This window comes from Lampris incognitus, chromosome 13, assembly GCF_029633865.1.
Source record: "Lampris incognitus isolate fLamInc1 chromosome 13, fLamInc1.hap2, whole genome shotgun sequence".
Taxonomy (NCBI): Eukaryota; Metazoa; Chordata; class Actinopteri; order Lampriformes; family Lampridae; genus Lampris; species Lampris incognitus.
The window spans coordinates 4,590,069-4,617,894 of record NC_079223.1 but is presented as its reverse complement, the minus strand read 5'-3'; the positions used below and the strand labels follow the sequence as shown (position 1 = coordinate 4,617,894).

The 27,826-nt window shown below is 45.5% G+C and overlaps 1 protein-coding gene across 1 annotated transcript in view; it reads left to right on the top strand.

Moving 5' to 3' along the window:
- The window catches only part of khdrbs2 (KH domain containing, RNA binding, signal transduction associated 2), a 120,548-nt gene that overhangs the window by 67,777 nt on the left and 24,945 nt on the right, over positions 1-27,826 (top strand). The window contains exons 4-5 of the mRNA XM_056292355.1: positions 10,529-10,675; positions 25,813-25,940. Of these exons, the coding sequence (XP_056148330.1) occupies positions 10,529-10,675; positions 25,813-25,940 (275 nt within the window). The remainder of the gene's footprint in view (positions 1-10,528; positions 10,676-25,812; positions 25,941-27,826) is intronic.

The window sequence follows — 27,826 nt, the reverse complement described above, 5'->3', positions numbered from 1 at the left end:
ATCTTATCACAGTCTACTCATCTAGAAATCCCAGCCTCGGGGCACGTGGCCTTGGGCCAAGATGGCAGTTTAGCCGACTAGCTCCCCGCGACCATGTGCGATTCTATCTTAAAACCCCTCATAAAACTAAACTTAGCACAAAAAGTAAGGAAGTGTGTGTTTGGTAGATTATGTCTTTGTTGTAACAATGCTTCTTGGCAATAAATCTTATACCAGGCAGCTGATTGGCAGCACCTGGGGTACCAGAAGCTCAAAACAAGAGTCAATAGCAGCAGCAAAATAAGCTGTTTGGCATTGGCAGAGAAGATTTGGCACATTTTTCATGGACGCAACCCACATGCTCAGCTCTGCTGCTCATCCCACAAATACATGTTCCTTACAAATGTGGCGCCATTTAAAAGGGAAATAAACAGGCTTTCCAACGCTATAAGATTTACTGCCAAGAAGCATTGTTACAACAAAGACATCATCTACCAAACACACACTTCCTTACTTTTTGTGCTAAGTATATTTAACAGTTCAGAACATAGTGTGCCACCACATACGACTGATCAATATACCCCAAAACAGGGTGAGATGCCCACAAGCGGATGCAAATTAGGCAGTGGCGCCCCCAAGGGGTGGCCAAGGGTGGCCACGGCCACCCTGATACTATCCCTGTCCCCCCCACTGGCCCCCCCAGCCACGAGTCGCATATGCAGAATATGCTTCTGATTATGCATAATATGCTCCTATCTGATATTTTACATTAGGTGCTGTTCATTTAAATCCATAATGTATATTTTTCTTAACTCTCATATTTACAGTTTTCAACCAGCCTATACAGTACACTACAACAGCATCATAGAATTCCCCAAATTCAGTCATGGCTTTTGGTTTTGGTGTGCCACCCCAAGATTTTCAGTGGCCCCATTTGCCCCCCCTATGAAACATTTCTGGGGGCGCCACTAAAAGTAGGTACAAAAATCGACTTCCACAACTCTCCCGTTGACCAGTTCGGAGACTGGCACCGCAGCTAGCGTACATGCCGTATCAAGCGAGTTATGAACAGTGCATTCAGAGGGTCAGAATGGACCACATGGACAGCAGCTTAACTGAAATGGCGGACTCCATAACATCACTGGACGGGGGAATGACCGGGGTGATGCAGGACGTTTCCTCCAACACGAAACGCGTCGAGGGAACAGACCCGTATCACCACCGAACAGCACTGCGGGGACAGGCTCCAGCACCCCCGTCACCCGCAGGAAGGATAAGCTGTTTGGATAATGCATGAATGCATGAATGAATGAATCCAGCCAATAACCCCACTCTTCCGAGCTGCTCCGACACGTCTCCTCCGATACATGTGGAGTCGCCAGCTGCTTCTTTTCACCTGACAGTGAGGCGTTTCGCCAGGTGGATTTAGCGCGTGGGAGGATCACGCTATTCCCCCCAGTCCCCCCCCCCCCGAACAGGCAGCCCAACCGACCGGAGGAGGCGCTAGTGCAGCGACCAGGACACATACTCACATCCGGCTTCCTACCCGCAGACACGGCCAAAGGGACGCCCGACCAAGCCGGAGGTAACATGGGGATTTGAACCAGCGAGCCCCGTGTTGGTAACATTTGGTTAAACTTAATCAAAGTCCTCCTCGCTGGAGGTTTCAAGTGCTCTGGCTGCTGGATCTGGACTTCGTTAAATTCATTGAGACTAACATTGATTATTATTTTGAAACGAACAGCGAGGAAACAATGGCCGGTATTAGGTGGGAAGCATTCAAAGCTTATATACACGGAATTACCTCGAGTTATACGAGCTGCAAGACCAGGAAACTCAATAAAGACATTAAAACTTTAGAATGCCAAACTGAGGGCATCCCGGTGGCACACCTGGTAGAGCGCATACCACGTAAGGCCGAGTCCTTACCGCAGCAGCCTGGGTTCGAATCCGGCCCAGGCCCTTTGCTGCATGTCATCCCCTCTTCTCCCCTGCCTTTCCTGTCTCTCTCTCAACTATCGCTATCAAATAAAGGGAGAAAATGCAAAAGGAAAAAAAATAGAAAGCCAAATTAAAACATTGGAGAGAGAGCTATACGACAGGGATCATCCTGTAAAACAAAATACCCTAAATGTAATGAGAGTCGAACACAATAAATTAACAATGAATAAAGTGGCTAAAAGTATGTTATGGATAAAACAAAAATAATATGACCAGGGAGAGAAAGTAGGAAAGCTGTTGGCATGGCGGATTAAAAAGGTGCAGCTCGAAAGGGCAATTAATAGTATAAAGACACCATCTGACAACACTTGAAATAAATATCACCTTTAAAAGAAATGTATAAATCAGAATGCACAGTACAAAACAGGAGCATTCACTCTTTCTTGACCACTTAAGATTTCAGACCCTATCAGAGGATGAAAGGAGAATACTTGATGGTCCACTAACAAAGGCTTTTGGGAGTCATAGCCAGCATCAAAAGTGGAAAAGCACCTGGTCCCAACAGAATACCAATAGAGTTCTATAAAAAATTTAAGGACACGCTTGTGGATCCTCTCCTGGATATATTTGAGGACTCATATAACAGAGGAATGCTTCTTCCTCATTAAGACTGGCTATAATAACCTTAATATTATAATCAGACAACCAGCTACTGAGTGCTCATCCTTTAGACCAATAAGCCTGATGGGGTGTGACACAAAAATACTCTGCAAAGCATTATCAAATAGATTAGAACAATATGTCCCTAAATTGGTCAGTAATGTTGAACATGGGTTTGTAATGAAAAGGCAGGGGTTTCATAATATCAGAAGAGTGCTGAATGTGCTACATGAAAGACATAGTAATGCAAAAGACAGCAATATTGTCAATAGATGCCCGTCAAGCATTTGACAGGATAGAATGGGATTATTTACTTAATGTTCACCCTAGATATGGATTCGGCGGAATATTTAAGTGGATTCGACTATTGGACACAAACCCTACTATAGAAATCTTGACAAACAACAACATACCAACAGCTTTTACTCTACAACGATCAACTAGACAAGGTTGCCCACTCTCTCCTTTGCTCTTCATGTTAGCCATTGAACCGCTGGTTATGGCAATAAGAGAACATGAAGGATTATCAGGTATTACAACAAGAAAGGTAGAACACAGAATTTAATAATATGCTGATGACATCATCCTATTTTGACTGCATTAAAGGGGGGCGTTCCCAGCTTAATCAATCTCATTGTAACATTTGGGGGCTTCTCTGGATATAAAATAAACAAACCCAAATCAGTGCTTCTGCTTCTGAATAAAGAAGAAAGGCAGAAACTGGTGGTAGATACCCCATTTATGGTCACCAAAGAAGGTTTTGAGTACCTTGGTATTAAGATCACTCCTGTTGTTAAGGGAATACTGGCGGCAAACTATGACCCTCTGGTGGACACAGTAGTGGAGGCACTTAACTGATGGTCCAGTTTGCCAGTGTCAATGATGGGAAAAATATATATCATAAAGATGTCAGCACTACCAAAAATGTTCTATCTTTTCCAATCGATTCCATTCCCTATACCTTACACACGTTTAACAAAGTTGACAAAATGCTTAGCCAATTTATTTGGAACAATAGAAAATCTAGACTCCGCTATAAACTACTCTACCCCCCTGATGAAGGGGGGGGGGCTTCAAGTACTACCCAGTCTGAGATGGTATTACTGGGCTGCCCAATTGACTTCCACAATGCCTTATTTCCCTCCATCTATGCTCCAGGCGTGGGTTGACATTGAACAAAAATCTATCCCAGACCTTCCATTTAACATATTCAGGGATTCTTCAGATCCATCCATCCATCCATCCATCCATCCATTATCTCAACTGCTTAGCCTGCTCTCAGGGTCACGGGAATGCTGGAGCCTATCCCAGCAGCCATTGGGCAGCAAGCGGGGAGACACCCTGGACAGGCTGCCAGGCCATCACACAGGGCCCAAACACACACACACATTCATACCTAGGAACAATTTAGTACGGCCGATTCACCTGACCTACATGTCTTTGGACTGTGGGAGGAAACTGGAGCCCCCAGAGGAAACCCACATAGACACGGGGAGAACATGCAAACTCCACACAGAGGACGACCCGGGACGACCCACCAAGGTTGGACTACCCCGGGGCTCGAACCCAGGACCTTCTTGCTGTGAGGCAACCGCACTAACTACTGCGACACTATGCCACCCTTCACCACTATGCCACCTATTCTTCAGATATTAAAATTAGAAAAAAAAAACGGACAAGGAACCCCTTTCTTAAAAATAATTCTAGATCAATCTGGTACTCTGCAACCTTATTAGATGGACATAAACGAGAAGAAAAAGTAATAAAAAGATAAAAGGGAAAAAATGAAAACGTTTACACTCATCTTTATTTTCATAAAATAACTTAGCTGGACTAATACAGTGCTGTTCCAAACCAAGAAAGAATTGGGTAATGAACTCCCCCAATCAATTTGGGTTAAGTTTTCATAGTAGGCAAGGCCTGCAGACTCTCAAACTTATTTGCATTGCCCTTCAATGTCAATTTGATTTTTTCAAGCTTCAATTAAAACAATCTCTCTAAGCCATCTTGTATGGGATGGTAGCGCCAAGCTCTTCCAATTGAGGAAGATGAGACATTGAGCTAACAAGAGTAGTAAAGGCAACCACATTATATACGTATTTCAGTCGGCCACACTGCGTCCCCAGGCCTCAATCCCAACAAGGCAATAATAGGAAGGGGTTTGATTGTCATACATATCGCTAAAGGATTCAAAGACTTTCCTTCAGAAAGTTTAAAGGCTTGAACATGACCAAAACATGTGCAGCCAGGTTGCAGTGGTAGAGTTACACTGATCACAGGTGGAATCAGTGTTTGGGTATATCATTACCAGTTTCTCCTTAGTAAGATAGAGACGGTGAACTATCTTGAATTGTATTAGGCTGTGTCTAGCACAAGGAGAGGGGTGTACTAGGTCAAGAACTTAAACCCACTGGTTCTGTGCAAGACAGGCCTAGATCTTGTTCCCAAATTGTTCTTAGATTGTTCAGAGATTGCGGGTTGATAACGTTAATTGTGTCACAAATCCGGGGGATGGCACCCTTGAGACTAGCATTAAGTCCTAAAAGAGCATCTATGGGGGTACTTGGGGAGGATGCTCCAGCAAAGGGTGGTAGCCTTTTTGTACAAAGTGCCTAATCTGTAGCTACTGAAAGAAATGGGAATGTGGCAGTGTATATTTTTCTGACAATTGCTCAAATGATGCAAAACCGCCATTTATATATATAAATCCTTAACAGCTCTAATACCGTCCCATGCCAGGCCTGAAAGGCCATGTCAGACATAGAGGGGGGTGAAGAGATGATTTGCAAAACAAGAGCCTGAAGTGAAGTGTTCTGCAACCAAAAATATTTACGGAACTGTACCCAGATCTTTAATGAATGGGCAACTACAGGGTTTTCAAAAGGACCAGTATTAAGAGGTAAAGGAGCAGAGCTCAAGGAGGGGAGTTTCCATTTAAAAGATTGCAATTTTACCCGAGCTGGACATTCTGCACCACCCCTGACTCACATTGTAATGTTTTTGATATTGCTAGCCCAGTAGTAATGAAGAAAGTGAGGCACAGCCATATCTCCTAACTTTTTTGGTCTTTGTAGAAAGGTTTTACAAATACGTGGGGTCTTGCCGTCCCATATAAAGCCAGTGAGGATTTGGTCTAGTAATATAAAAAAAATTTAGGAATAAAAATCAGAATGGTTTGTAATAAATAAAGAAATCTAGGAAGAACATTCATCTTAATCAGGTTCATCTGGCCAGTTAACGATAGAGATCGTGAACGCCAACAGTGTAGTATGTCCTGCTGGCATTGATCAATCAGAGGTGTGAAATTTAGTTTAAATAACATATGAAAGGAACGAGGCACCACCACCCCAATGTATTTAAAATGGAATGACACTCATGAATGAGAATACTGCAGCCGGGATTTAGAGGGCCGCAGAATTTACAGGGTAAAGGTCACTTTTTTTTGTAAATCCATATCATAACCTGAAAGCTTTCCAAATCATTCAAAAATAGACAAGGCATGCAGTAGCGAAGATGTTGGGTTGGTATTTATATAAAAGGAGATCATCAGCATAGAAAGATATTTATGTGTGGCATCTCCTTGGGTTATCCCTTCTAAGGCCTGACACTGACGTAGAGAGGCTGCAAGGGGCTCGATGTGAGTGCAAAGAGCAGGGGATTCATTGGGTACCCTTGTCTGTACCTCTATGTAATGGCAAATATTTTGAATTTTTGTCATTCAAGATGCATAAAGTAATTTAATCCATGATACATAGCCATTACCGAAGCCAAATTTTCTCATACTCATAAATAAATGGTCCCACGCCAACCGATCAAAAGCCTTTTCAGCATCAGAAACATTGAACTGAGTGTGAGTGTAGATAATATCAAATAGCCTATGAATATTAAAGTAGGAATGCCAGCCTCTAATAAAGCCAGTTTGGTCAGGCAGTATCAGACCGGGGAGAACATTGTCGAGCTGCCTAGCAAGGGACTTAGCCAGGACTTTGTAATCCACATTCAGAGGAGAAATTGGCCTATATGAGTCATATAGAAGAGGGTCCTTGCCCTTTTTGTGCAGGAGACAAATAGAGGCCTGATTCAGGGTTTCGGGGAGATACCTGGTTGAAAGTGATTCGGTAAATATAGACGGTAACAAAGGAAATAGCGCTTTGCGAAAAATTCCACTGGGAACCCATCTCACCCCGGGGATTTACCAGACTGTATACTTATAATGGCTTCTGAGATCTCCTCTACCATCAGAGGATGGTCAAGGTCACCTTACTGAGAGTCATCAAGGGTTGGTAAAATTGAATTCTGAAAAAAAGAATCTGATTTAGAAACATCATTGCCATATTAAGATGAATATAAATTTGCATAGAATGCCGCAAAGGCATCATTAATCTCCTTGTGGTCTGTGGTCACGGAGCCCAAGGCAGTCTTAATTTGAGATATCTGATGCACAGCTGCTGTGTGGCAGGCTTGGTGAGCAAGAAGCCTGCCTGCTTTGTCGCCGAATTCATAAAATATATGCTGAGATTTTAATAGTAATTGTTCCGCTTTTGAGGTAGAGGCCAAGTCAAATTCTGTTTGCAAATTGATTTGCTTTTGGTAGAATTCTGGGTAAGGAGTCAAGGCATATTGGCTGTCAAGTGGCAAAATTTCAGCTGAGAGCCCCTTTAATTTGGCGACCCTTGCCTGTTTTATTATTTGACACATCATTTGTTCACGCAAGTATGCCGTTAACTTTAACACCTCCCATCTGGTGCTATGGAATACTTCCGCAGATACATTGGTCTACTACTACTACTACCACCAATCATAATAATAATTTTAACATATTCTATATATCGTGTTTAATTGGTCGTATTCCTTGTCACTCATCTGAGGTACTGAGTTGAAGACATCTGTGCGCGTGTGTGTGTGTGTGTGTGTGTGTTCCCTTTGATCCTGCAGTAAACTATTTCTACCCTAACGGGAGAGTCCCCTTTCATTTTTAAAAAATGCCTCCATCCTTTTGGCACAAGTGGTCACATTTGTTGTACATCAAATGATGTAAGCCATATGCCACGGTTGCCTCAGTCGCCAGAACGCAATCCAAGTCAACACTTAAGGGAGCCTCTCTGCAGCAGCATCCAGCAGTGTTTTCAAGCACGTCAACTAAACACAGAATTATGCAGTTTGTTGTAGAAGAATGGTCTCACATCCCTCAGCAAGTACCAGGGAAAGATCTCTTGTGTTGGATCATGGGGAATCAGACACTAGTAAGACTGCCGACTTACATTCATTTGAATTTAGCTGTGACCCGTCAGTTGCACCTTCTGTATATCTGAATTGGGACATAAACTCGTGGTAATATGGCTACTGCCTAGCAAACAAAATGTGTATATTTACAAGAGATCCAATTTGAATTGATCCAATTTCCATCTAAGAAACGTTAGCGGAGCATCAACCACTGACCAACCATCTCAGTAAGAGTTTCGTTCCACAGGCAGCCAGGTTACTGAACAGCTGATGCACCCATATGCACTTCACGTTCTTGCGTTATCGTGTACTTTTCTACAGTGTGTACATAATGTATGAATTCTGTGTACATAGTCTCTGTAGGTCTGGTGTAGAGATGGTGTGCCCTGGTATCCTTTGTGTTGAGGCAGAGAGCCAGAGCATAAACATTTCATTGTATTCCAATACAGATGATAATAAAGTTGAACTTGAAGATGCTCATGCATTCCATTAGATCCGAATGTTCAATTCCCTGAGCAAACTGATAATATATGAACTGGGTAATATATCGGTACCATTATAAGAGACTAGATATTGTGTGGGATTTTGGTTATCGTAATACGGTGGTATAACTTAATTATTTTCATTCCCTGGTCTTAAATGCTCCATTCCAGTAACGAGATAGGATTTTCTTAACTTATTCGACCGTTTTAGCTGAGAGAAATTAACAATGAATGACTTGACCTGCTCGGTCATCATATCCACATTACTAATGGTCACCTCTCAACATGTTCTCGTGTGTAAGCACCAGTAGCCATCCCCAAAATATCACATTATCAATATAAGGGTATTCGGTGAAAAATAGTGATATTTGATTTTTTTTCTCCAATATCGCCAAGCCCTAACATGAAGCTCCATAGGGGAATGGCTGTTATTGAATTGCACTCTGCCTGATTATACTGCGTTCCAAATAATAACATCAGACATGTGGACCTCAGCGCTCATGAATATCCCATCACATAATACATGGACTCAGTTGCAGTCACACAACCAATATGCAACAAAGTTGTTGAACACAAAAATTACCTGTTCAGCAGCAGTGTCTGAGACAACGAGCCAAAACAATCACCCACCAGACGTAGTGTGCTGACCGGAGTTTGATTTTCGTCTTGAGAACATCTAAAGCTAGTATCGCTCTCACTGACCTCCTTACCTCAGTCAGCTCTGTGCATAACTGTAGTCCACTGACTTCCGGTTTCTCCTGCAGCGGTCCTACCAGCTTCCTGTGTGTCGGCGTGTGCTGTTGACAATGGCATATTTTTGGCGATGCCTGCAGGATTTACCATGGATAAATGTCAACCACATGCACACAACTGTCTGCATACTTTCACCTGCACCTACCAGCACACGGGTGACAAGTTCCAAGTTGTCAAGTTATGTCCACAATTCCATCCATCCATCCATCCGCTCACCCCCATAATTAATAATTAAACTACAGTTATGCACAGAGCTGATCATCATGCCAGGTAGATGAGCAGTGTCCATACTGAGATCAAGCCATTCTTTTCTCGAGGCGCTATCTGTCATTAGAAAAAGCTTCAACTGTACTCGTGAATGCGTCGATTCCTCAAGTGTCTTCACAAACTCAAACCATATTAGGTTGTCAAAAACACAACCAAGCAATGTATTCGGGCCTGTTGTTGAGATGTTTGTGGCGAAAACAGAAGGTGTGCATCAGCAAGCAATCCTCATACCGGCGTCTCAAACATCTTCAGTCACTGAATATGCGAAGGGAGGCAATCAGCATAAGAATGAGACAGTTTGGTACAATCAACGCTTTCTTTTCTCCAAGTGCCCTTAACAAAAACCCTCAACAATCAGGAGACTGAAAGCCATGCCGGTGCTTCAGATTGGGCTGTGCTGTCTGTAGGAGCGACAGTCCAGTGGCGGCCGACCATGGAGAGCCATGTGTGTGCAGGTTCTCATCCCAGCCGGACTCCACGCCAGCTGATTTCACCGATACATTCTTCCTCTTCGGCTGAAGGGTCGCTACTCGGTGAAATCAGCTAGTGTGGAGTCCGGCTGGGATGAGAACCTGCACACACATGGCTCTCCATGCCACGTGGTTAGCCACCCCGGCGATAGGCCTTGTAATCATCCCTGGAGTGGAGCGTGTAGTCATGACTGAATTATCAAATTACCCTACAAAGAAAGAAAGACACCTTTTGTCTGCTTTATATTTTGATAACACAATCCCTGTTTGTCCGGCTCTACGGATATAGTGTTTGTCTAGTTAAAGGTGATGGTAAAGACACTGATAAATATCTAAGTCGTATTTACTGATTCAGCCACACCAGCAAAATTAACCGCGTCACTTTTATTCCCGGAGCTCGTATAATTTCACAAAAGTTACAGTCAAGCAAAATCCATACTTTTTCAAAGTACTCGATAGTAGGAAGAGTTATTTGTGATATGAAGTATGAGGAAGTTTCTAGAACGTATACCTCTGGGTGCAAGTGAGGGAATACAAGGTAATAATACAACAGCAGAAAAAGAAAAAACCTTAACAGCCTTTTTACCATAAAGTCCCCGTCTGTATTTTTCACCCATCAGTTGTTGTGATACAAGCAGGTCAGGTACATGGTGCACGCTTACAGCAGCATCTTTATCAAAACATCTCGTCAGTTGTCCTCTGTGTGTGTGTGTGTGTGTGGACGTGGATATTTAAGCCGTGTTCTCTTCACAGGAGGAGGAACTGAGGAAAAGCGGAGAAGCCAAGTTTGCCCATCTGAGTCATGACCTCCACGTGCTGATCGAAGTCTTCGCCCCGCCGGGCGAGGCCTACTCTCGCATGAGCCACGCGCTGGAGGAGATCAAGAAGTTCCTGGTCCCGGTAGGCTTCCAGCCTTCTCCTTACTCCGTCTTCCTCGCAGCAGTTTGATACGAAAACCAGCACTTTGACACGTTTGTTTCTTTTCCTTCTTTTCTTTTACCCGAACTTGGAAGTTTAAACAAGGTTGGGTGATTTTCCGGCCCAGTCACGCGGCCCAATCCGGCCTTGGCGGTGGAAAGCAGCTCTTTGGTTGGAATTTAAAACGCAGGGATTTGGCAGCGACGGCTTTTCCATTTGAAACAAACAACTTAACTTTTCTAATTTCATTTCACACGTGTAAATCAAGTGAATCAGAAAACACAACGCAATCCACAACAAAAAGAAAGCGAAGCACATTTGTGTGCTCACGAGGAAAAACCATTATGTATTCCCCAATTAACCCGCGCTATAGGGAACACACGGCAGGACTCCTCCAACTTGTGGCCTGCAGAACTTAGCAGTAATTAACTTGCATATTGTGTACCGCGTCGAGGTTGTAAATATTAATTAAGCTTCGCAAGTGTGACACGCTTGCAAGAAGAGGTGCTTCACGAGCCCGCTTATAGAAGTTGTTTCTTCCACTTCCTCCACCGCAAAGCCTGCTGTGCTCCGTGGGCGAGAGGGATATTACTGCCTTCGGCAGGTCACGTCCCCCCAAATCAAACAGCAATTACACCATAATGTCCACCGGCGCCAGCCGTGTACATCGACCTGTTCCTGAAACGAGAAAAGACTGCTCAAAAAATACCTGCTCCCTGCTCCAGCAGCAGAGCAGCTGGTGTACTGGCACGGCACCCTCCACCACCAGTATGGCGCCAGTACTGCCCGGTTACCAGTTCACTCCCCACCAGGGCCCGGCACACGATGATGTGATGTAGATATTTGACTGGGACAGCACTTTGTGTCCTAGGACCAGAAAGGCACTATACACGTCCAGGTAGCGTGGTGGTCTAGTCCGTTGCCTACCAACACGGGGATCGCCGGTTCAAATCCCTGTGGTAGCTCCGGCTTGGTCGGGCGTCCCTACAGACACAGTTGGCCGTGTCTGCGGGTGGGAAGCTGGATGTGTCCTAGCCGCTGCACTAGCGCCTCCTCTGGTCGGTTGGGGTGCCTGCTCGGGGGGGGGGGGGGAGACTGAGGGGAATAGTGTGATCCTCCCATGTGCTACATCCCCCTGGTGAAACTCCTCACTGTCAGGTGAAAAGAAGCAGCTGGCGACTCCCCATGTATGGGAGGAGGCATGTGGTAGTCTGCAGCCCTCCCCCGATCAGCAGAGGAGACCGGGATGGCTCGGAAGAGTGGGGTAATTGGCCAAGTACAATTGGGGAGAAAAAGGGGGGGGGGAATCCCTCCCCCCAAAAAACAGAAAAAGGAAAAAAGGAAAGGCACTATACAAATTCAGTTGTTCATTATGCGGTATAGGCGGCATGGTGGTGCAGCGGTTAGCATGGTCACCTCACAGCAAGAAGGTTCTGGGTTCGAGCCCCGGAGTGATGTTCTCCCCATGTCTGCATGGGTTTCCTCCCACTTTCCACAGACATGCAGATCAGGTCAATCGGCCGTACTAAATTGTCCATAGGTATGAACGTGTGTGTGTGTGTGTGTGTGTGTGTGTGTGTGTGTGTGTGTGTGTGTGTGTGTGTGTGTGTATCTGTCCAGGGGGTCTCCCCACCTGCCGCCCACTGAATGCTGGGATAGCCTCCAGCACCCCTGCGACCCTGAGAGCAGGATAAGCGGCTCGGATAATGGATGGATGGATGATGTGGTATACAACTTCAGCACCAGGGCGGCCCTCCTGTTGCCTCCTAAACAAGCTGAATTCGACAAGGTCTTGGAAATGCTCTGCAGGGACCGGAGTAACGACTGAAGCTCATCGTCTGTCGGTGGCCTGCCTGTTGGTTTCCACGGTCTTCTTCTGTAGACCCATCCGCCTGAAAGCCCCAGAAAGGAGGCGACTCTTGACACATGTTGACCTATTCCCCCCAAACTGACGGTCGCAGCACTTCCAGTCACCCGTCTGTTCAGACGCTGTTGAATCCCTCGGTTCTTTCTGCTCGTTTACTTCCAGTCACATTTCCCAAGCCATGTGCCTTGCTGTCCGTCTGTGTGGGTGCATGAAAAGAGGTACGCTGAAGTAAACGGCTGCTGAGGGTACCGTGAACGGATGAAGGTTCCGGAAGTACATACTAACTATTACACACAACTGTTATTAATGAGCGTTCTCACCCTTTTTCATTAAACGATTTGAAAGGGAATGGATTTTGGGACAAAGTATGCATGCATACTTTGTCCCAGAGGTACGACTTCTGAAGACAGAACAAATTACTTGACATTTTGAAGGAGGGAACGTGGAAGGAACCTACCCCGAAGATAACATCGGGGTAAATGTACATTTCTAAAAAAGGGCAATAGGCCACATTTGTGCTCCATCCCTGCTCTATTTATATAGGGGTCAGTCAGCTGATGTCAGACCAGCGAGAGCTCTGACCTGCTCTTCTGGTTTCTTATTATGGAATTTACATCACATTTCATTTTTTACTTTCATCCATTCTTGTTTGACACAAAACTACAACTGAATTTTTACTTTATTTTTTGGATTTTCCCCCCTTTTTCTCCCCAATTGCACCTGGCCAATTACCCCACTCTTCTTAGCCGTCCCGGTCTCTGCCCCACCCCCTCTGCTGATCTGGGGAGGGCTGCAGACTACCACATGCCTCCTCCCATACATGTGGAGTCACCAGTCGCTTCTTTTCACCTGACAGTGAGGAGTTTCACCAGGGGGACGTAGCGCGTGGGAGGATCACGCTATTCCCCCGTTCCCCCTCCCCCCCAAACAGGCGCCCCGACCAACCAGAGGAGGCGCTGGTGCAGCGTCCAGGACACATACCCACATCCAGGGCTTCCCACCCACAGACACGGCCAATTGTGTCCGTAGGGACGCCCGACCAAGCCAGAGGTAACACGGGGATTCGAACCGCCAATCCCCGTGTTGGTAGGCAACGGAATAGACTGCCACGCTACTTGGACGCCCTACAATTAGATTTCAAAATGATTCAGAATTTCATTGACTTCTTAAGGATTTCGCCCCTGTGGTGCTTTGCTAAAAGCTGAGATATTGTGAATTCTTCTCAGGTTCCCTGCCTCCGCCAGTAATCGATGCAGTTACAGAAGCCGTGACAGTTTCTGATTCACCCTTCTGAAAAGTTAGCTAAGTTAGGCAGAGAGAGGACATTACATTTATCATCAGGTTTATGTTTTGTCAAGTATATATCCACTGATATCCGACGGATTCTTGTGGAATAACTGCATTGTTCTCTGCCGCGCTGATTAAAGGAGGGTAGATAGGAGGCTGCTAGTTTGATCAAATGTAAAATCTTCAGAAGTGAAATTAAGAAATCTCATGCAGTTACCAGCTGGGCATTTTGAACAGTGATCAGGTTATATTTCCTTTTAAGTATTAAGGCATTTTAGAGAAAACAGTCCTCTGTCAGTTTATAGTCTGAGTTTGCTCCCCGTGCCTAAGTGGAATTGAACATATTAGAGACGGGAGTACCAACCAAAACTCAGTTTTACCTGAGCAAGACTTTAGCAGGAATAGGCAGGTAGGTAGTAACAGCGGTGTGGTTGTGCAATGATATAACACATGAAGACGAGAGACGTATAGTTTCCTTTGTAACATTAGCAAGGGGCTCTTATAGTGAAGAAACCGCAAAGTACCAAAAAAAACATTAAACCAAAGTCTTTCTCCCTTTGGACTTCTACAGTTTTACTTTTGGTCTCTCTGCGAGAGCCGCTGCCCTGCTTTCCCCAGATTATTACCAAAATCTACCAGTCACCCACCTAACTGAAAGTTATGTTGAGGCCTGCTCAGATTCAGGTCTAGACTAGTCTTGCATGGCCAGACCTATCTCCACACTTCATTTTAGCGCTGTGCCAGCGCTGGATAAAGGTCTCAACCCATTATCCTTTTGGTACAGGGGGAAAAAAACTCTCTGGCTTCTTCCTATCTTTTTAAACCAATCACAATCGTCTTGGGCCGTGCTAAGCCCAGGATGCAGTGACGATGCCCTTGCAAAATAGTTCCACAGGGGAACTTGTCGTTTTCAGCATGTGGGTTGCTAGCTTGGAGGTTGTCGTTGTTTCAAGTAGTGACGGGGACTATGACAATGGTAACACGCAGATAGCGCAAGGGGAGAATTACAACTGAAATGGACTCTGTGCATAACTGTAGTCCACTGACTTCTGGTTTCTACTGTTTGTTGGCATGTGCTATTGACAATGGCATATTTTTCAAGCAGGTGGAAGTGTGTGGACAGTTGTGTGCATGTGGTTGACATTTATCCATGGTAAATCTTGCAGGCATCGTTAAAAATATGCTGTTGTCGATAGCACACGCCAACAAACAGGAAACTGGTATGACCGCTGCAGCAGAAACCGGGAGTCAGTGGACTAGTTATGCACAGAAGCCATAGTCGACCAATGGCAGGCTTATACCAACAGTGTACATCTGGTGAGTCGGACCAGGTCTGGACCAAAAGTCAGTAATCCCAGGATCCACAAGGTGGTTTGGCACCACACTCAGAGTAAAAGTCCTTTTTCATTTGTGAGCTCAAGCTAACAAGGTATTCTTGGTCCAGGTGTGTTTGGCTTCAGGATGGAGATGCTTGCATTGTCCCCAGAAGGGACTACATACAACCTTCCTCCACAATATTACTCAAGTCTTTACACCATGCCAATTATCCCAGCAGGACCATGACAATGAGATCTTATTGAGGTGTTGGAATTGACTTTTAATTGTTCATCATGTAATCTTTTTTTCCATTTGGGAAGTATTATTGCATTTGCATGGTTGTTGACAATACTGAGGCAATGAAATCAAATCGGGTACTTAAACACCCCAAGGTCTTAGAGGTGCAGGTTTGATGGGTGGAGCCTTAAAAGAATGGAAATAATGCACAGCAATAGCAAACAAAAAAATAACTTAGGCAATTTGAAAGACGCAATGCTTGGACAAGGACATGCACGAGCAGAATTAATCTCAAGCAAAATAACCTGACCTCTGCAGACTCCAAATGGATTTCACTCATGTATCCCCTCATTAACGCCTCTGTCAACAGACAGCTTCTGCCAGCTCGTGCAGATTTGTTGTGCTTTGGATAAGCTCCCAGCGTTCCAATTAAGAGTTCTGCCAGTGTCCTTCAAAACAAGACAGTGCTTAAGGCTTTTTTTCATATATTTTAAATCAAGCGAAGTACATCCGTTTTATGTTACAGAAGTCATGGTTTTTGTTTTGTTTTCGTCAAAATCATTAATTTCCCGTTTTAAATCAGCTCACCACATGAATACTTTATGTACTATCACACATGGTAAATTCAGTGCCATTGCAGCATATTTTCTCCTTTTCATTTTGCAGCATTTCCGCCCATTTTCTATGTTGAATTAGGGTATATCTTGTTGTGGGCTGTTGCAGTTTATAGCAGTGGCAGTTGGCCAGTACAGGGCGCTGGGGCGCCGCCCCCTTCAAATATCAAGAGATGAAAATCTACTTGAACGTGTTAAATATAATTTAGTGGTATAATGCAAATAATGATGAAATAAAAGTGTTGTCAGTCTGTGAGCGTCTGTCAGCAGCATTAAATATTGGTTCAAATGGTATTTGGTTGATTTCTGTCTGAACACATATACTTCCTGGGTGAGGGGCGCCGGCCAAACCAGACCTTATGTAAGCCCCCAAACTTGTGGCGAGCAGGTGACCTGAGGCTGCTGTCTGATTGGTTTTGTCAGATTTTCCAGGGGGCACAGTTCTGTGCTGCCCCGACACTCCCACTTTTATTGGCAGTGAATTGGTATTGTTTTAATGTTTTTTGATCTAATGTGATTGGACAATTCTCGTGGCTGTCAATCATGTTCACACCCACCACCACGCCTCGTCTCGACTGTCAATCATCCACCGCCTACCAACCCTGATAAAATCTATAGGCTACATTGTCCTTCTTAATAACTCTGTGACTGTGTGGACATTAAAGCGGCTGTCAGGTGTGCTGCACCAAGGTAAACGGCGCCCCCCCCCCCAAATCTTTAGCACCAGCCGCCACTGGTTTATAGAGAAAGTTAAAAAAAAAAGTCCCAAAATTTGGCATTTGTTTTGGTTTGTTCAGTGTGAACGGAAATTAAACACACCATCTTTTGGCATGCAAAAGTAATCCAGTTAACTTAACCCATACATGTTCACATATTCATGCTAGTTAACAATCAGGCCAGATCTGAGCCAGCCCTGAACAATATGAATCCTCCACACTAAGCTTAACCTTTGTGATCTCTGGGAGAAAAACAATTGTTGATGCAAATTAGTATGGGTAAGTTACCAAAGGCTCTTTTAAAGCTCGACCAAAATCAGGAATCATAATTTAACTTTTCATGCCTAACGATCTTAATAGGGCATAATGAAATATTCAGCTACAATGGTTTTATAGCTAATTTAGAAGTGGTTACAGGAAATTAGTCTGTATCTGTCAGTATCGACAAAATAATGAACACGGCTTTATCCACTACATTATCTGCCATGGAATGATGGTATGTAGTTATCAGTGAAGAAAAAGCATCAGCATCACAAGGCAGTTGTGTTCCATACACAAGCAAAACTGTTGAAAATGTTGGTTTCAGGTTATTTGCATAGGCAAATGTAGTAATGGCTTCTGTCGCTCTGATGTATGAGGAAAACCCCGCTGATCTCACTTACTATTCATTTCATACTCCAACTCAACCTACCAGATGATGAAATGAATTGGAAATACCCAGTGGTGGACTGTCAGGGCCTTCTCTGCTGGCTCTGCCAAAATCAAATTCATAATTTGTTTTTCATAGTTAAATTGAAGTATTAAATTTACTAAATTTAATACTATTCCAGGGTGTCTCCCCGCCTGCCCCCCAATGACTGCTGGCATAGGCTCCAGCATTCCCACGACCCTGAGAGCAGGATAAGCAGTTTGGATAATGGATGGATGGAAACTGAAGTATACCTGAAATGTATCTGAATTCAAATACTTCTTTTCTTGGGGGCCCGAGCAGGGATTTCCTACGTCGTCTAAACACATCACAGCTACCTGGACCGGCACTGGTGGTGCTGCTAGCCTTTCGTTGAAGCTGCAAACTGATTAAAACTTTGAGCTTGAGACTTTGGTGGGTTTTGAGCGAACTAAGCTTCAGAGCCACCGCATTCACAGCTACTGATGATCTTGTTACCGATCTATTTCATGGTTTTTATGAATCTGATAGGATTCTCAACCGCCCCCCCGCCCTTTTCTCCCAAACGGACTAAATTACTGGATGGATTTTGCGAGAAGGCTGCCACGAGTCTCTTGAGTGAGGTGGCATTTAGGAGGTTGTAGCAACGTCCTCCTGTTAAGTAGTACCTTCCTCCTGCTCGTTGTCCAACATATATTTGTTGTTGGACTCTCTATTGAGAATTCTTTTTGTTGATTTCTTCTGGTTTTATTTTTATCATTTGTTGTTTTGTTTTTTTTATTATTATTTATGCCTTGCCATTTTGGTATGTTTGAAAAAAAGACATCTGATTTGAATTTCCGCTCCAGGTTGATGTGCACATTTTTCTTACAGAATTGAAGGCAGTGCACTTGTAATATTGTGGTTATACTTTGAATTTGTTGAAGTTGTGCGGACTGAGCAACTAAGCAGACTGTCAGGCCTCCTGAGCAGCTTGACTTGTAGCTGCATTTTACAGGCCATACCTTTGCGTTGTACGGACTTTGGGGAGCCCAGGACATTGGGGGGGGCCTATGGATTTTTGTTACAAAAATACAAACTCCTCAATTCATCAACTCCTCAACAGCTAAACTGCTAACACATATTATTAATACCTCATTGGGACAAGCGAGATTTCCCAACTCATGGAAGTCTGCAGTTGTAACCCCTATACTCAAAGGCGGTGACCCTCATCTCACCACTAACTTCAGGCTCATCAGTGTCAAAAGGCAACAGCATAAATGTAGAGCAAGATATTCTCATCCAGGGAGAGAGACTACAAGTTGTCTCAGAATGCAAATACTTAAGATTACACATACTAGATTCAGACCTCAGCTTCAAAACCCAGATAAAAAGGGTCTGCAATAAAGTAAAGTTTAGTTTGGCAAATTTCAGGTTTACCAGAGTCTTCCTATCAACGGAGGCAGCAAAGATATACTTCCACTCAATGGTTGCCTACTATACATCACCGATTGTCTGATTAGCTGGTCTAACACACACTCTACAACATTAAAACCACTGGAATCATTATACAAACGAGCACTCAAAACCTTAGACAAGAAGCCTGGAATCATACAAACGAGCACTCAAAACCTTAGACAAGAAGCCATTCACTTTTCATCATTGCCATATTCTAAAAAAGTGCAATCTACTTAGTTAGGAAAACCTCATCAAATACAAAAATGTCTGCCTAGTTTAGAAGATCATGCATGGTTTAGCTCCTCCTCCTCTGTCCAGCTTCATCAACTTCAAATCTACCACAAACAGAGCTACTAGAGGTGCAGCTAGAGGGGACTGCACAATCCCAATCAGGAGAACTGCATCTAGTCAGACCGCCTTCTCCTTTAGAGCGTCACACCTTGGAACTCAGGACCACAATCAATTAGAAAGTCCCCATCCTATTATTCTTTTAAGTGTAATGTCAAGAAATGGCTTATTAAGAACCAACAATGTCAACATTGATGCTATTCGCACACACCTTTAACATGTTGTTTAACTGTATTGTACATTAGCTGTGTTGTATGTTTGCTTTTTTATGTAAATTATTTTCTATATTATCTTCATTAGCCCTGTGATGGCCTGCCGGCCTGTCCAGGGTGTCTCCCCGCCTGCCGCCCAATGACTGCTGGGATAGGCTCCAGCATCCCCGCCACCCTGAGAGCAGGATAAGCGGTTAAGACGATGGATGGATGGATGGATTATCTTTATTATCTTTTTCTACATTATTTGTATATTCTATATATATATATTCTTGTTTGTTTGCTCTTGTATTGTATTTGAACTATGTTGTTTGTTTATTTTTTTGCACAATTTTATTATCCTAGGATGCCTAACAACATCAGGCAAAGGGGACTGCCGATGGAAACTAGCCTATTGGCTAACTCGGGTACATTTTAGGGCTGGGCGATAAATCGATTTTATCGATTAATTCGAATTTGTAATTAAGGACGATTTAATTTGAATGAAAATCGATTTTCTCGTGAACTTCCGCCGCCGGCGCTCCTCTTGAGCTCCCGTAGGTCAGAGCGAGCTGCCCCGCTGCCCCCCTCCCCCCGCTTCTCCACAAATGCACATGGCAGCAAGCAAGGATGAGCTCGTCCCCAAAAAGGGCACGGTGACCTCGGTGATGTGGAACTGGTTTGGTTTTGTGGCGTCCGACAGCAAACAAACCACGACCTACTGCACAGTTTGCTCTAAAGGCAGCAGCAGCAGCAGCAGCAGCACGACGAATGTATTTCAGCACCTAAAGCAGAGGCCTGCAGCGGAGTGGGAGAAATGAGATCCACAAGACCACAGCCCACAAACACCTGCCAAAAAACAATCCACATTAGCCGAGTCCTTTTCACATTGTGTCCCTTACGACAAGAAAGGAACGCGGTGGAAAACTCTTACTGATGCAGTCGCGCTGCATATGGCTACAGACATGGTCCCCATGTACACTGTGGGAAAGCCGGGCTTTACCCACATGTTAAACACTTCCCATCCCAAGTATGTCCTACCAAGCCGCAAGTATTTTGCCGGAGTTGCCTTGCCCCACCTGCACAACTGCACATGGGAAAAGATGGCTAGAGAGCTGCAGGAGGGGTCGTTTTAGTCCACCACAACAGACTTTTAGGGTCCAGCCGAACCATGCAGCCCGACATGAGTTTGACTGGACATTTTATCAACAACAGCTGGACTGTGCGAAGCGTCTGTCTCCAAACAGCGTGTTTCCCTGGGGATCGCTAAAGAGAGCTAATTACCCAGGGCCTAGAAGATGCTCTGAACTCCTGCAACCTTGCTGAAGACCGACTCATCTGCATGACAACAGGCAGTGGCACCGACATAACCAAAGCTCTCAAAGACAGCGAGTGGCCCACCTCCAGGGCTTTGGACATAGCCTGCACAGCGCTATAGGTAGGAGGCTAATGACGCATTCAAGTGATGTGGAAAAAATGGTCGACCTGAAAATGTATTTAATTCCCAGTGACGTAATAAGATATTACTTTATCAGTAAACATGTTATTACAATGCCAGTCAGGACATGTTATTGCAATTACTATTTACCATTTATTACATTATTGAGTTTCATTACATTTTCGATCAGTTATTACATTATCAGGAAGTTATTACATCATTGGGTGCTACAAGCCCCCTTAATGCATGATGTTTACATGCACAACTCATGATTAATGCATTTTAATCAATTTAATACATTTACTCTAAATGTACAGGCGCGATTCATCATAATGGTACACATGCCCTGTGTTTGTGTGTCTTTCGTTTGCGTCAATAAAATGTTGAAATGTGTAAAAAGACTTGTTGTGACACGCTGAAGAGTAAGTGTGTGAATGTAGTTCATGCCACAGCAAAAACGGTTTTGTTTGTGTTGTCTTTATTTATTTATTATCAGAGAATGGTGTGAAGGACCCACGGACTGGACGTGCCACTGGGGTTTGTATAAAGGCTGTTGCTGCCTTTTCCTAGTATCGCTGGAAACAAAGGAGAGAGATGGGTGAAGTACAGACTGAGCTTGGTCTCATCAGCTAATAACCGAGTCCCCGACCAGATGGGGTTCACGACAAAAAATGACACAGAGATTTCTGGAAGAGGAGAAGGCCATGGCCCGTGTCCTGGGCTCAGACAGGAAACGTCGGCATCTCGTGCCCACTTGGCAAGACACTGATGTTTCAGAGTCCATAAATAAAGCTGTCAGACCACTCCAAGACCTTACTGAGGCCCTGTCCGGGGAGGCCTATGTTAGCGTTTCCTACATTAAACCGGCGGGTGCTCCATTTGTTCAAAACCAGTCTCCTACAGCCTGAGGAGGAAGACACCGAGCTCACTGAAACTACAAAAACAAACATTCTTCGCTACCTTGATGACAAATACAGCAACCCTGTGACGGATGAACTCTTAGACATGTCTTCCCTGATGGACCCCAGGTTCCCAACAACCTACATTGACCCAGGCAAGGTGGAACAAGTCAACAAAAGGGCTGTCACTGAGCTGATGTCTCTGCCTGAGCTGATGTCTCTGCCTGTGCCTGCTGAAAAGAGTACACCACAGCAGCCTGGTCCAGCTGTGCAGGTGTGTCAAGAAGCACAGCCTCCTCCGAATAAGAAAACGACTTTAGCTTCCTTCTTCAAGAAGAATGTGCCACTGCCGTCTCCCCACCAGTCAGAGGCAGGGAACATAGAGACTGAGCTGGCAACCTACCTGTTGACCCCTGAGGCAGACCCACATATTGATCCACTTCAGTGGTGGAAGCGCCACGATCCAAACTTCCCAAGGCTCAGTAATCTGGCCAAGAAATACCTTTCTATCCCTGCTACAAGTACCCCGTCAGAGAGGGTTTTTAGTGTGGGGGGTGGCAGTTACAGGCAACAGGGCATGCCTCAAGCCAGAGGTAGTACACAGGCTTGTATTCCTTGCCAAGAATTTGTAAAAAAAAAAAACTAAAGACAGCATTGCAAGCACCTCACGTCCTGTACATTTACTAACATTTGATGTTGACTATGCAATGCATGCAGATGTTTTGATTTTGTACACATATTCAAGGATTCAAAATAATTGTTGTATACAAGAGGCACCTTCGTTTAAATGCACAACATGTGAACTTAAAGGAAAGTCTTGTTTGCACTGTATCAATCCCAGTGGGGAAAATTATCTACTGTTGTAACGGCATGTAATCTGACATGTTAAATTTATGTTTTCAAAAAGTGTTTTATCAGAAACCCTTTTTCTTTCCAAGAGGAAGCACTTTCATGTTTGGTTTTACATTGGGTTGAAGGTGCACGGTATCACTGTCAGAGAGGGGAACATTTTCTGAGGCATGTTTTCCAAACTGGGAGATTAGGTCCCTGTACGTTGGGACGTTGTTTGAAGCCAGTAGAAAGGTGCTGCTGAAATGTTACATTGTTGCTGTTGTTGACAAGGGCAGGGCCTGCCATCTTGTTTACACGCTTGTTTCAAGTCCTGTGTTTTGTTGCACTTTAACCCTAAGGGGGGAAGTTTTGTTCTAATCCCGAAAGGGAAAATCAAAACAAAATAAAAGCAAAACTTGCTTTGAATAATTTCTTTGTTATTTGTTGTGTGTTTTTAAGAAGGAAAAAAAATCGATTAAAACCGTAAATCGAGTTTGGTGTGAAAAAATGGGAGATTTTATTTTAAGGCCATGTCGCCCAGCCCTAGTACATTTAGATTTTTTCCCCAAATGTTGATTAATGTGCACTGTCCCTTCCCAAATAAACGTTTTAAACTGAACAACAACAACAACAACAACAACAACAACAAGGTAGTGGGGTGTAGTTTTCTTTCTTTCTAAGATTCAAAAAAAAGAAAGAAAGAAAAGTTAACCTGTTCATTCATCAGTGTTTACATCTGAAAACTGAATGTTGTGAAGGGGTGGTGGGGGGGGGGGGTACTGATGTGTCGTAGGTTAGAGTACATGATAGCGAGTGACCCCCGGAGGAGGGGGTCAGACCATATCCTGGTTTACGGCAGTGCCTAGCAGAGCAGGACTAAAGCACGTTAAACGGCTTCTGTGCGTTGGGTCCCTTGTGGTTAGCTTACTTGTGGTTAGCTTACTTGTGGTTAGCTTAGCCAACCAATACACACCGGACGGACCACAGTACTCCACTCCATTCACATCGCTGCCGTGTCCACTTGACTGACGTCACGAGGGGACTGGCACGCCGAACCCCCATAGACTCCAGCGGTAAAGCTGCTACTAAACCTCAAGGTCAAGAGGAGGATGAATCACCGCCACAGCTGGAAACCCTCTCGGCAGCGACAGGAACGCGTTTCCCGCGGCTGAGCTACGTTTTCTCGCCTCCGTTCGTTTTACATCTTGAGAACTGCGACGGTTTAACACATCTGACGTCTTCTCACACGGGCCCTCCGCCCACTAGGCGACAAAAGGGTGGTTTGTCTCCACGTCCGACCACCGGGGAAGGCAGCGAGCTACACCTGGTGGAGGTCTGCAGCCCACTGGCTGCACTCTCCTAGCTGTTTCAAGAGTCAAGATTCTTCACTCGTCACGTCTCATTACAAAAGTACAAGAGAACAACATTCTTGAGTTTCGGCTGCTCAACCCTGCAGCAACAACACCAACAAAACAACAACAACAAAGCAGAACAAAAACCAGCAATAATAATAGTGTGTGGTGTATGTACGGCGCTGTGTGTGTGTGTGTGTGTGTGTGTGTGTGTGTGGTCAGTACCGTCGGTCCGGCACCAGGCTTAGTGTCTTCAGTGTCCTTTGTTCTGCAGCCTGGTTGCTTGGTGGAGGAAGCGGTTCTGGGGCCTACTGGTCCGGGCTTTGAGGCTGCAGTACCGCTTGCCTGATGGGAGCAGCTGGAACAGTCCATAGTTGGGGGGGGGGGGGGCTGGGGGGTCTTTGATATCCTGCGGGCTTTGCTGACACAGCATCCGTTGTGTATGTCCTGGATGGAGGGAAGCTCGCATTCACTGATGTGCTGGGCCGTGCGCACAACCCTCTGCAGTGTGTTGCGGTTGTGGGCGGTCCAGTTGCCATGCCAGGCGGTGGTGCACCGTCAGGACGCTCTCGGTTGTGCCTCTGAGAAGGCCCGTAGAACCCTGGGCCCCGTGCCGAACTTCTTCAGTCGCCTGAGGTGAAAGAGGCGTTGCTTTGCGTTTGTTGTTTTTGTGTCATGTGGTGTGTGTGTGTGTGTGTGTGTGTGTGTGTGTGCAGTCTGGCTGCTGAGTGACATGAAGGAAGATCTGATGGTGATGCTGCAACAGCTGCTGCAGTACACAGTGGGGTGTGTTGTGGTTGTTGAAGATCAGCTGTCTGGTTGGTGTTGATCCTGTAGTGCATATAGTGCGTGGTAGTGTATTTTGTATGTGGCTGCATCTTCACCCATATGAGAAATGTGTGTGTGTGTGTGTGTGTGTGTGGAGGGGGGGAGGGTGCAGTTCGTTACTGAAGGCTCTGACTGAAACCCCACGGTACACTACTGGAAACACCCTGACTTTGCCACGTTTGACTCCATCTTGTCTTCTAGACTGATTTCAGGGCAATATGTTGGCAAACAGGCTGTATCAAACACAATGGTCCCCAGCTGTGTGTGGTTGTGTGCAACCAGTGGACCCCAGTTGTGTACGGTTGTTTACAAACCATTCAGCACAGAGAAATGTTTCTCCCAAAATGGATGTTCACCATATTGTTCCACCAACGAGAAGGAACGTTTACATAATTATCACTTACTCAAATGGTCCATCCATCCATCATCCAACCGCTTCTCCTGCTCTCAGGGTCGCAGGATGCTGGAGCCTATCCCAGCAGTCACTGGGCGGCAGGCGGGGGACACCCTGGACAGGCCGCCGGGCCATCACACACACACACACACACACAAACACACACAAACACACACCTAGGGACAATTCAGTACTGCCGGTTCACCTGACCTACAGGTCTTTGGACTGTGGGAGGAAACCCACACAGACACGGGGAGAACATGCCAACTCCACACAGAGGACGACCCGGGACGACCCCCCAAGGTGGGACTACCCCAGGGCTCGAACCCAGGACCTTCTCGCTGTGAGGCGACCGTGCTAAACACTGTGCCACCGTGCCGCCTATTTCGTTATTGTAAAATAAATAAATAAATGAGAAAACAAAATAAGTAGTGCCCTTTCACTATATCGGGCTCAATACAGTTCAAATACAAAATTTTAAAAAATGTCTCCCCCGTCTGAGTCATCTCTCATCTGTTGTACAAGTCTTGACTTTAATATCCTCGGTTCTGATGAACGTTCAGCAGAGCCCGGTGTTTACTGTGACTATCAGGACAAGTCCAGCTGGACGACATCTGCACAACACCTCTTGTGTGTTCATGACAAATGCCCTTGTTATTTTGACGGTTTGAGGCGTGTTGTGTTTTGTTCCCACAGGACTACAACGACGAGATCAGGCAGGAGCAGCTGAGAGAGCTGTCCTACTTGAACGGCTCTGATGACGCCAGCAGAGGAAGAGGTGTCCAGGCCCGGAGCCTACGGCCGACTTCAACAACGCCTGCAAGGTGATACACCCACTGTCCTTAAAACTGCCGTGGCGGTCTATTCCCTTGCCTACCAACACAGGGATCGCCGGTTCAAATCCCCGTGTTGCCTCCAGCTCAGTCGGGCGTCCCTATCGACACAATTGGCCGTGTCTGCAGGTGGGAAGCCGGATGTGGGTATGTGTCCTGGTCACTGCACTAGCGCCTCCTCTGGTCAGTCGGGGTGCGATTTTCCCACGCGCTACGTCCCCCTGGTGAAACTCCTCACTGCCAGGTGAAAAGAAGCGGCTGGCGACTCCACATGTATGGGAGGAGACATGTGGTAGTCTGCAGCCCTCCCCGGATTGGCAGAGGGGTGGAGCAGAGACTGGGACGGCTCAGAAGAGGGGGGTAATTGGCCGGGTACAATTGGGGAGAAAAAGAGGGGGGGGGGACTGCAATCCCCAGGATGTTGCATTATTTTATCCATCTGATATGTGATGACAATGTGGCCATTCAGCTGGACAACCAATCAATATTACAATCGAGCAGCGCTCCATCATAGCTGGGTGTAGCAGCCAGAGGGAAATACACCCGTTGACATGAATTTTCTTGGACAACAAACAAGGAGTAGCAGCCACTGTGGTTTGTGTGCCGTCAGCGCAGCAGCAAATAATCTGCACACGTGTGAACTTCATCAGACTTCACCACCAAATTGTTCTACAATTATACCGATCGCCTGTCTGCCAGAGACGCGGCTACATCTGTCAAGCGTCACGCCTCAGCCTTTGGTTTTCCCTCTGGACTCGTTTCCCACATGTCTTTGTTTGCCACAGCAACGTCCTACCCGGTTAAATCGGTTCACCAGCGGTCCACAGAGACCGGAGCGTGTCCCCCACCATGACAGACAGGACACTTCCTATGCAACCTGAGTCTGTGGTCCAGATGGACAAAATAACGATTTAAGAATCGAGAAATGGGCGGCGTCCGGGTCGCGTAGCGGTCCGTTCCGTTGCCTACCAACACGGGCTCGCCAGTTCGAATCCCCGTGTTTCCTCCGGCTTTGTCGGGCATCCCTACAGACACAATTGGCCGTGTCTGCAGGTGGGAAGCTGGATGTGGGTATGTGTCCTGGTCTCTGCACTAGCGCCTCCTCTGGCTGGCCAGGGCACCTGTTCGGGAGGGGGGCACTGGGGGGGCATAGCGTGATCCTCCCACGCGCTACGTCCCCCTGGTGAAACTCCTCCCTGTCAGGTGAAAAGAAGCAGCTGGTGACTCCACATGTATGGGAGGAGGCATGTGGTAGTCTGCAGCTCTCCCCGGATCAGCAGAGGGGGTGGAGCAGAGACCGGGACGGCTCGGAAGGGTGGGGTAATTAGCCAAGTACAATTGGGTGGGGGAAAAAAGGGGGGAAACCCAAAAAAATAAAATAAAAAGTTTTTTGTTTTTATTCAAGTTATTGTAAAAAATGATTGCGCATTAAGAAAAACAATGTGCTCACCCTCTTATGCTTTATGCTTTGTTGCACATCGTGTCTTTTGCAGTGAAGTTGGGGTTTGACAGAGCCACACAAATTGCTCAGGTGAGCTGAGAAGAGAAAATATTCTACTGCGTGACATGACATACTGCAAATGTCAAAAACAAGTATTCAACCCTTGCTCCATTTTCTGCCCAAGTGCTCTAGAAGCAAAACATTGTTCAATACTTCATCTCCAAGTCAGCTGAGTTGCCTTGCTGGTAAAAATAGTGTTTGATATTTCAAAATAATCAGCAGTAAGACCTCAACCCCCGGTTTGTAGCGAAGGCCTCCAACATTGTCCTTTCACTTGAATTCGCACCATGCACGTGTTGGGCACACGTCTTACCTGGGTGGTCGCCCCTCCAAGTCAGAGGTAACACAGCCTTGTGCAGAAACACCTCCACACTCA